This window comes from Triticum aestivum, chromosome 7A (assembly GCF_018294505.1).
Source record: "Triticum aestivum cultivar Chinese Spring chromosome 7A, IWGSC CS RefSeq v2.1, whole genome shotgun sequence".
NCBI classification, from domain to species: Eukaryota; Viridiplantae; Streptophyta; class Magnoliopsida; order Poales; family Poaceae; genus Triticum; species Triticum aestivum.
In genome coordinates this window covers 682,449,630-682,460,754 of record NC_057812.1, presented here as the reverse complement: position 1 = coordinate 682,460,754, position 11,125 = coordinate 682,449,630, and the positions used below count along the sequence as shown (strand labels likewise).

Below are 11,125 nucleotides of genomic sequence, written 5' to 3'. Positions count from 1 at the left end.
GAGTACATCTTGACATGCACTTGTTAGACTTATAATCCCGTAGGATCTACTTAACAGATCGTAATCCAGACACTAGATCACCTAATAGCACAGATTAGAGAGATGGATTAGGTTCTTACCACCAATGGAAGCAGCCATTGGTGTCGACGGTGCGAAGTCCCGTGCCTGCTCGATGCAGGCTTGATGCAGGCTCGGTGAGGTTGCTCGTTGCAGGTAGCGGCGTCCCTCCGGGCGCCACCGGCACTGCCCTGGGACAGGGGCAGAGCTTGGACATGATCTTTCCATCGTGCAGCGCTCCCCCAGATTGGTTAGGGTTTAGGGATGTGAGAAGCAGGAGTAAACCGTACGAGAACTAGTCTTACGTAGGTGTCGGCTGCTCCCCCATCTTTTTATATGCGCTGGCGACAGGGGAACAAAACCATAGTTGGTTAGGGTGCCCCCGATCAGGGCGCGTAAGTTGAGATCAGGAGGTACGAACGTTGGTTCGTGGCCTCCCTGTTTCTCTCTTTAACGTAACTTTATTTCTGATCTTTTATTTTTGTTTTGGCCCATTGGGCCTCTAGATCAATACCAACATTCTCCCCCTTGATCGTTAGGCTCAATGACTTTTGTCCATTCTCCATAGGAATAATATACCAGAGTAAGGTGTTACAACAGCCAATGAAAAACCATTGAACCTCAATATTCATAGCACACATCCTATTTCGAAAAGGAAACATTTTACTTATTGGGAGTGGTTTATATTAGCGGTCCCATAATTCCAGAATCAAGAGGCTTCCAATAATCCCATGCCGGCTACATGCTCACGAAATATATTGGGTGGTAAGCCTTTAGTAAGCGGATCCGCAAGCATACGTGTCGTACTGGTATCCTTAACATTAATAGTTTGATCCTGAATTCTATGTTGAACAACATGGTACTTTAGGTCAATGTGCCTGGCAGCAGCACTTGACTTGTTGTTATTCGCATGGAAAATTGCGGGTTCATTATCGCAGTACAATGTCAGTGGTTTGGAAATGCTCTCAACCACTTTAAGTCCGGGAATGAAATTCTTTAGGAATACAGCCTGCCCGGTGGCCTCAAAACATGCTAGATATTCTGCCATCATCGTAGATGAGGCAACTATCTTTTGCTTGGAGCTTTTCCACGATATGGCTCCTCCAGCGAGTGTGAATATATAACCTGACGTGGATTTCATACTATCCACACACCCGGCAAGATCAGAGTCTAAATAACCAATAACTTCCAGGTTATCGGACTTTCTATATGTAAGCATGAAATTTTTAATACCTTGCATATAACGCAAGACTTTCTTTGCGGCCTTCCAGTGGTCCGGTCCTGGATTAGATTGAAATCTGCCAAGCATCCCGGTTACAAAAGCTAAGTCAGGGTGTGTACATACTTGAGCATACATGATGCTTCCGACATCTGAAGCATAAGGAACCGACTTCATCTGATCAATTTCATTTTGGTTCCTCGGACATTGGAAAGTCCCAAACTTATCGCCCTTAACTATGGGGGCAGGTGAGGAAGAGCACTTATGCATATTGAATTTCTTTAGTACTCTCTCAAAGTATGCCTTTTGCGATAGTCCTAATGTTCCTTTGGACCTATCTCGATGAATCTCGATGCCAAGGACATACGAGGCTTCACCGAGATCCTTCATGTCAAATTTTGAGGACAGAAATCTCTTGGTCTCATGCAACATATCTTTATCGCTGCAAGCCAATAGAATATCATCCACATATAGGACTAAAATTGTGAACCTACTGCCTTTAAATTTAACATATATGCAGTTGTCCACTTCATTCTCTTTAAAACCAAAAGTTCTAATAATCTCGTCGAACTTGAGGTACCACTGCCTTGAAGCTTGCCTCAAGCCATATATGGATTTCTTTAAACGACATGCCATGTGTTCTTTTCCTTCCACGACAAAACCTTCAGGTTGAGTCATGTAAACTTCTTCTTTTAAGTCACCATTCAGAAATGTCGTCTTGACATCCATTTGATGCAGCTTCAAATCATAATGAGCTACAAGTGCCATGACAATTCTGAAAGAATCTTTGGATGACACAGGCGAGAAGGTCTCCTTATAATTGATTCCTTCTCTCTGTGTAAAACCTTTTGCTACAAGTCTCGCTTTGAACTTTTCGACGTTCCCTTTGGAATCATATTTGGTTTTGTAGACCCACTTGCAGCCTACCATTTTGGCTCCATCAGGAACTTCTACTAAGTCCCAAACATCATTCGAGCTCATAGATTTCAATTCGTCTTCCATGGCTACCAACCATTTGGACGAGTCTTCACTTTTAGTGGCTTATTTATATGAGGTCGGATCTTGTGCCTTCCCTATGTCATTTTCATCCTCACACATGAAAGTGACATAATCGCTAAAGATGGCATTTTTCTTTTCCCGTTGTGATCTTCTCATAGGCTCATTAGTATGTGCATTTTCTCTTGCCCGAGAAGGTTGACGATTATCATTGGGTTGAGGATCATCATTTGGCTGAGGATCCTCATCATGCTGAGGATCTTCATTATGCTGAGGCTCCTTGTCAGATTGAGGATCCACTTCAGGTTCGGGATCACCAGTAGGTGTCTCATGCATATTAGGCATAGGGATAAAGTTCTGTTGGATAGTCGGGGATGGAACGTACACCCGCTTCTCCTCAAGATCAATCGCCCTAACCTCAGTGACTTCATTATCCTCAAAAAACACCGCTTGCCTGGTTTCCACAAACTTGGTGGTATGACCTGGGCAATAAAAGCGATGTCCTTTTCCTCTATGAGGGTACCCAATGAAAAAACAACTGACTGTCTTTGGGTCCAATTTCTTAATATGTGGATTGAATACTTTAGCTTCAGCCGGGCAGCCCCACACTCGCAAGTAATTCAAGCTCGGTTTCTTTCCCACCCACATCTCGTAAGGTGTGCTCGGTGCTGACTTAGTTGGAGCAAGATTTAGGATGTGTGCAGCTGTTTTCAATGCCTCCATCCAAAGGCTTACTGGTAAGTTCGCATGACTAAGCATGCTACGTACCATATCCATAAGAGTGTGATTGCGACGCTCAACTACGCCATTTTGCTGAGGTTCACCAGGCATTGAATATTGGGCAATTATTCCATTTTCAGCAAGATATTTTGCGAACGGTCCTGGAATTTGCCCATAAGGAGCATGCCTGCCATAATATTCTCCCCCGTGATCAGACCGTACTACTTTGATCTTTAGGTTGAGTTGATTTTCAACCTCGGCTTTATAAATCTTAAATTTGTCCAAAGCTTCGGATCGATCACGTATGGGGTAAATGTAGCCATAGCGAGGGAAATCGTTTGTGATGGTAATGAAGGAATCAAAACCATCCATAGACTTTACGTTAAAAGGTCCGCATATGTCAGTATGAATAAGTTCAAGGACCGATGTGGCTCTTACTGCTCCTTTCTTAATTGTTTTCACATATTTTCCCTTAATACAGTCAATACAATTGCCCGCATCAGAGAAATCTAGCGGATAAAGTATTTCTTCTTTAATCAATCGTTCCATTATCCCCCTCGAAATGTGGCCCAGGCGATGATGCCACAATTTTGAAGAAGGATTGATACTTCTCCCATTCTTTTTATGATTGCATTCATTCATATTCATCTCGCAGAGATTCACACACATAGGATAACCAGAAAGATTTAACATATAAAGTTTGCCTCGTCGAACGGCAAGACCAACATCCTTATTACAATACTTAAAAAAACATTGTTTCTCCCCGAAGGTACAATGAAATCCAAAATCATCTAAACATGAAACTGAAATCAAATTCCTACTCAAAGTAGGCACATAAAGAACATCCTTGAGCTGAAGTAGGAAAGCAGTGTGCAACTTCAAGGTGAGGGAGCCCACGGCTTCAACTTCAGCCTCCTTCCCATTCGCGACATTAAGTCTTCTTGTTCCCTTTAGGGTGTGACTTATATGGAATCCCTGCAAAGAATTCGCGACATGAACAGTCGGACCTGAGTCAATCCACCATGTAGATTCAGAAAAATCAACATATAGAGATTCATCTACAAGAGTGATCTCATCCTTACCCTTTTTATTCAGCCACTTAAGAAAACCTGGACAGTCCGCCTTGAAATGATTTGGCTGCTTGCAAAAAATTGTAAAGTCTTTCTCCAGCGGCATTTGTAAGATTAACTAAAGTAGCCGCTAAAGGTGGGGGACGTGAACAACTTGCCTCGTTGCATTGCTTAGGCTTTGGAGGATTCTTTTAGGAATACTACTTTTTGTTGGGCACATTATTGTTATCAGCATGGTTCTCATGCTTCCTCTTTGCAGAGTTAACAAGGAGAGCTTGATCTTTCTGCTCACTCTTCATTCTCTCTTCCTCCTGAACGCAATGTGCAATGAGTTCAGATAGTTTCCATTTGGTTTCAAGAGAGTTATAGTTTATCTTGAATGGATTGAATTGTGAGGGTAGTGACCTAAAAACTAGGAGCACCAGAAGCTCTTCGTTCAAGTCACACTTCATGGTTTTAAGCTTTGCCGCGGCATTGCTCATACTTAAGATGTGCTCCCTCACATTTCCATGCCCGTCATATTTTGCAAGCAGCTTGTGCAAAAGCTCATCTGCATACACTTTCTCGGAGCCCTTAAATTGTTCTTCCACCGATTTCAAATATTCGGCGGCACTTTCATTGGCAGGAATAGCCCCTTTAATCTCAGTCGAGATGGAGAAGTTCATAATTAGGAGCGCCATTATGTTTGACCTCTCCCACTTCTCAACTTTAGTATCATAATCTTTCTTAAGCTCAGCATACCCAGTGGCACCCTTTGCAGGTTCCACTGGTTTACTTTCCCTCAGTGCGAGGTCAACCTCATGCCATCCGAGGTGCAAAAGAAACGAGTCCTTCCATGATTGGAAGTTATTCCCAGTAAGTGGCTCGATCTCGAGGCCACGAGAACCGGAAGCTGACATGTTTCGAAATATCATAAGTAAAGGAAAAGAATATCATAATTAAATTAAATTAAATTGCACAAAAGTTAACCTACGTTGGTTTGATCAATTTTCATGCAAAAATTAACTCCAAATTATATCACCGTTGGGCAGAAAATAATAAGGAATTAACGGAGTGATTCAAAAAATGTAAAACAACGTTGGTCTGTATTACAAAAATGATCACATTAATCTCATGTGTAATATCAATTTTCCAACATTAATAATTCACCATTTATTGATATTACCATGGGATGAACATAAATGTGCCATAAAATGACACAAACATTAATTCATAAAAGTTTTCTAAATAAAATTTCTCGTTGGTTCCATTTCATTCAGAAAACTAAACCATAATTTTCAGAATCACTTTTCTGGCAATTTTCTATTTATAACAGTGCAAGAACATTTTGGGAATAATCATAATACGGAAATACACTGAATAAATAGAAAACGCACAGAAACTTTAATATTAGCCCAAAACCCATGGCAGCTCTTTAAATCCTAGCCCAGTAAACACAAAAAAAACACCTTTTCTGCGGGCTAAGACAACTTGGGCCGAAGCCCAGCCGCGAAAACGTAAGCCCGAAGGCCTGCCCTGAGCCACCCGTCGCTCTCGGCCGTCCGATCGGGCCGATGGCCGCGATCGTCCCGCATGGAGCAAAACGAGCGAGGCTCAAAACCCTAGCCCTTATTTCCCCATCTCCTCCCGATTTCCTCGCTCACTCCAGACGAGTGGCGACCGCGCGGCGGCTCGAGGCTCGCCGGCCATGGTGGCGCGGTGGCTGCCCTCGCCGGAGCAGCGTGCGACGGACCGAGTCCTGTGCGCTCCTCCGGCGAGCGTAGCTCCAGCGTCGCGCGCACGGCGACTCGTGCGGCGGAAGGGAGGTCATTTCACCGGCTGCTGCCGGCGCAGGCGTTCGACGGCGACGGCGGTGTGCAAGGCACGGAGGCCAGGCGACGCGCTCGTGCGTGAGCGCAGCAGCGGCAGCTGATGCTTCATTCCGCTCGCCGTCCCGAGGGGCGGCGGCGTTCCGGCCATTCCGTGCCCCAACGGCGGTGGCCGTCGGACCCGAAGGCCGTCATGCTCAACAAACGTAAGATCCAGCACCTCCTTTGTTTAATTTCTTTCAATTTGAGGCATGATTTTGACTTTCTAGGGTTCCAAAATTGGGGAATTTCTAGAGTTAGGGTTCGGCTAACTTTAACTTCGCCAGTTCAATCTAATTGCTAACAGGGACTAAAAGCAATGTTAATTCACATATCTTGATGCAGAAGCATGGTGTTATTAGACTAACCGAATAGATTAATCATCATTATTGAATCATTAACACTAATCCCGTAGCAAATTAGATCTAAACCGAAACCACATAACCCTAGAGATTAAACATTGACTTCAACAGAAGGGGAATCTAGCCTTAATCATGAACCATTATCCTCAACCTTAATCATCAGTATGTAATCAGGATCACCAAACTTAAACAGATCATCTTAGGGATCTAATCTAGGCTTAACCATGCTCTGATACCATTGTTAGACTTATAATCCCGTAGGATCTACTTAACAGATCGTAATCCAAGCATTAGATCACCTAATAACATAGATCAGAGAGATGGATTAGGTTCTTACCACCAATGGAAGCAGCCATTAGTGTCGACGGTGCGAAGTCCCGTGCCTGCTCGATGCAGGCTTAATGCAGGCTCGGTGAAGTTGCTCGTTGCAGGTAGCGGCGTCCCTCTGGGCGCCACCGGCACTGCCCTGGGACAGGGGCAAAGCTTGGAGATGATCTTCCCGTCGTGCAGCGCTCCCCCAGATCGGTTAGGGTTTAGGGATGTGGGGAGCAGGAGTAAACCGTACGAGAACTAGTCTTACGTAGGTGCCGGCTACTCCCCCATCTTTTTATGTGCGCTGGCGACAGGGGCCAAAACCATAGTTGGTTAGGGTGCCCCCGATCAGGGCGCGTAAGTTGAGATCGAGAGGTACGAACGTTGGTTCGTGGCCTTTCTGTTTCTCTCTTTAATGTAACTTTATTTCTGGTTTTTTATTTTCGTTTTGGCCCATTGGGCCTCTAGATCAATACCAACAGCACTCTGCTCTCTCCTATCGGCACCATGCAGAACACGACCAACGGGTGCAAAGCACCGCTGGGACAGCAGCAAGCACCATAATAAATAAGGTGAAACCAGAAAGTTTAATTACGACCGCTTCTTGCTAAGATGACCACTGAGACAACACAAAGCAAACAATGAAGCTGGGAAAGGTTGCAACGTACATCTAGGGCGCACCTCTCCGAAGCCGCCCCAGCGGGAGTTACGCCGTTCAGGTGTTAAACCGATCCAGCATGCTCCCATGCATGATCTGCAAAACATCACCCATAGACGATGCTTTGCTTTGAGTAAAGTTTGGTCTGTTTCTTTGACATTGGACTGCCCATGCATGGACAAAACGTTCAAGCACAAGAAGAAGGTGTGCTTATAGGATTTGTTCCTTTAATTTCGTCATTGTTGCTGTTGTTCAAGAGATTACGGATAATAATGGTTGTGGCGTTCAGAAAATAATTATATTGGCTAATGAATGAAAACAGACAAACAAAATATGTGCACACAACTGTAGTCAACCTGGCCATTTAATAAATTGTCATATTAGACATCCAATCCATGCGGACTATAGTTTGCATGGCTTAGGCTGGTCACAATGGGGAAGAACTTAGGAGTAATATCACACACTCCAATGCAACTTTGCTTATGTGACACATATTTAATGCAGAGAGAGATGCTTGTGGTAACTAGCTAATTTACTGGAACATCACACACTCCAAGAAATAATGAGTCTATAACCTAATAAATACATCGTTGCATGACACTACATAGATGTTCCTACCCATTATGGAGGTAGTAACATAGTCTAGGGAAGTGTGTAAGTTACTAACTTATGTTCTTGCCCATTGTGACCAGCCTAATAAACCTAAGACTTAAAAGACTGTCTTGCCATAGAAAATACTACTACTACTATATAACACGAAATCTATCATATTGGGCTTCTTCTTCTTCACATGATATGCTTGTCGAGGAACCTCTTCTTGGCCCTGATCTCGTTGCTGTGTCCGCACTTCTTCTTGCGGCAGTTGGTGGTGCCGCGGGGGAGGCGCGCGTAGCACTTGCGGCAGATCATCTTCTTCTCCTTGTACTTGAGCGCGAGCTGCAGGAGGCTGGGGTCCATGATGATGTACTGGCCGCGGCTGCCGCCCCGCAGGCGGAGCACCAGGTGCAGCGTCGACTCCTTCTGGATGTTGTAGTCCGCCAGGGTGCGCCCGTCCTCCAGCTGCTTCCCGGCGAAGATCAGACGCTGCTGATCCGGAGGGATACCTGCAATCGGTAAGCAAAAGCAACCGGCGATGAGATTGATCACTGCCGCGACGAACACTAAGGCCGGCGACCAGCGATGAGATTGATCGATGGTGGTACATACCTTCCTTGTCCTGGATCTTGGCCTTGACATTGTCGATGGTGTCGCTGCTCTCCACCTCGAGCGTGATCGTCTTCCCGGTCAGGGTCTTGACGAAGATCTGCATCTTTCCTTTTTCTCGCCGACTGATCAACTGCTCCTCGCCTGTTCGATCTGATGATCGTGTCTCGTCTCACGGTCTCACCGGCCTATATTTATAGCGAACCAGAAACGCGCCCGCTACGAAAGAATAGTAACCCAGCATGGAGTTCTTTTCTTCGACGATTCTCAACCGACGATGGTAGGAGTACGTGGAGTAGACGCGGCCGCTGCGAAAAGAAAGTAACCCTTCCACCACCGTCATGGTCTCGTCTCTCGTGGGGAAGAAGAAAACCACCGCAAAAGTCACTTTGAAACCCGGGTGCATTGGAGCCCTATTTTTTGAACTGTGTCAAAATGCTATTTTGAAGTTTCAAAATATTCTGAAAACAAATCAACATGTTTATATGAATGTATATTGCACGTGTGTAAATTATGCTGAAATAAGTAACCATGTGAGTTATACAAAAATGACAAAATTATAATTTTGAAAAGATGAACAGTGCATGCATAATTCACTATTTGGACACCATTTTGTCATTTTTGTATAGGTCGCATATTTACTTATTTCATCATCAAACTTTACACATGTCTAATATACATCCATATAATCACGTAGAATTTTTTTTCAGAATTTTTTGAAACCTTAAATGTGATTTTCAAAGTATTTAAAATAAGATCCTCCAATACATCCGGGTTCCAAAAATCCACTCAACCTACCCGGCCTTAATTGCCATCGACTAGTTCTGGGCCGTAGTATCAATAAGTCTTATTTTTGCCTCGAAAACAAAATCAGTGAGTCTTATTTTGGATCCTGAGATGGCCCGGTAGCTAGAGTTGTGACAGTGGCACTGAACATTTTGATCGCAAGTAGGAAGCTAATTAAGTTGAAACAACTACTGCAACATTACCGGCCCGAAACAATTGATTCTGACTAAAATAGGCTCTCATTTTACAGAAAATATATTGGTAGTTGTGATTTATTTTCAAACCTAGCCAAGAAGGATCTAACATAGTTAGCTGCTAAATGGTTGTCGTATTTCATCATTTTGGTCACCGTCATTCTAGGTGACTACACTTTCACTCGAACGCAACACCAAACCAAGCCCTAGGACACCTAAATACCATGACAACGTCCTCAGGAGGTGGGAGCCGAGCAAAGCATCGTCGTTGTTGCGTTCAAAATGGACAAGGGTCTTCACCCGAAAACCCGGCACGGAGAGGAGAACCACAATGATGTCCTTAAGAGCAGAGTTGCGCATGTAGGCATCGCCCCCATAGTCGCTAAAGCTTGGAGCTTTCGCTCAACAGCTCACCCGTGCCAGGAAGGCATCCATGGCAACCGTGACGAGCACATACCTCCAGATACAGATGTGGGCGCCACCACCAACAATGACGTGGCTCAGGCGCTGCGGGAGTTCTTGCGGCCCGGAAAAAGGCATTCAGGTACGCCGCCAAGGTATGGAAAAAGCAACACCGGTTCATCCCCACCTTCGATAATGATTGTCGTTTCTTGATTGATCTATTCGATTTTTGGGAGGAAACACGTGATCTCTCTGCAGCTGAGGCGTCCCTCCGTCTCGACGCACGGCTTGCCCTTGCTGCGTCGGTTCGCCGGCAGTGCGCGCACTGGCGGCAGCGAGGGAAACGCCGGGCGGTCCGCGAAGGCGACGAAAATACCAAGTTCTTCCACGCCTCCGCCTCCACCCGACGACGACGCAACACCATCGGCACGCTGGAAGTTGGAGGGGTGCAGGTGGTGGACCATGCTGGCAAGGCCGCCGCCTTGCTGGGCTTCTACTCGGCTCTGCTGGGCCGGCCCAGGCCGCCCACCTGGAGCTTCGATCTGCCAGCGCTCTACGTCGACGCCCCTGTGGTTGACGGGGCGTCGCTGGTGGCTCCGTTCGACCACGTCGAGATCAAGGCCACGGTCCACGCCCTGGATCGCACCAGCGCCCCGGGCTCGGACGGGCTTGGTCCTGCCTTCTACCAGGCGGCGTGGGCGGAGGTGGCGTCGGACATCCACCGCCTCTTTGCAGAGTTCCATGCTGGGACTGTCCGCCTCGATGGGATCAACAGAGCCTACATCACCCTCCTGCCCAAGAAACCGGGCGTGCCGACCCCGGCTGATTTCCGGCCCGTCTCGGTTCAAAACGGCGACGTCAAGATCCTCTGCAAGGGGCTCACGATGAGGCTTCAACGGTAAATCGCCCTCCTGATCGACGAGGATCAATCTGGCTTCGTGCGAGGGCACAGCATCTCGGAGAATTTCGTGTATGCCACGGAGCTGGTGCAGTGCTTCCACAGGCGGCGCGCCCCGGCGGTGGTGTTGAAGCTTGACTTCGCCAAAGCTTTTGACTCCATCAACTGGGCAAGTTTGCGGACTATCATGGAGGTTCGGGGGTTCCCGCCGCTCTGGTGCGCATGGATGGACTCCCTCTTCCACTCCTCGCGCTCGGTCGTCCTCCTCAACGGCGTGCCGGGGAGGTGGTTCCAGGTCGGCTGCAGCCTGCGGCAGGGGGACCCCGTCTCCCCTACCTCTTCATCATCGTCGCCGACGTCCTCCAACGCCTCATCCGCCATGATGATGTGCTTCGCCACCC

General features: G+C 46.5%; 1 protein-coding gene across 1 annotated transcript; it reads right to left on the bottom strand.

Annotated features, from left to right (window-relative positions):
* Nucleotides 1-7,692: 7,692 nt before the first annotated feature.
* LOC123154721 (ubiquitin-like) lies at nucleotides 7,693-8,628 on the bottom strand. Its single transcript, XM_044573376.1, has 2 exons — nucleotides 8,448-8,628; nucleotides 7,693-8,344 (listed from the first exon to the last, which is right to left on the bottom strand). The coding sequence occupies exons 1-2, from the start codon at nucleotides 8,548-8,550 to the stop codon at nucleotides 8,028-8,030; spliced, it is 420 nt and encodes a 139-aa protein (XP_044429311.1). The 5' UTR covers nucleotides 8,551-8,628; the 3' UTR covers nucleotides 7,693-8,027.
* Nucleotides 8,629-11,125: the final 2,497 nt, after the last annotated feature.

Coding starts and splice junctions, on each gene's coding strand:
- LOC123154721 (XM_044573376.1), bottom strand. CDS start 8,550: ATGCAGATCTTCGTCAAGACCCTGACCGGGAAGACGATCACGCTCGAG. Junction 8,345..8,447: donor CAAGATCCAGGACAAGGAAG/GTATGTACCACC, acceptor TACCGATTGCAG/GTATCCCTCCGGATCAGCAG.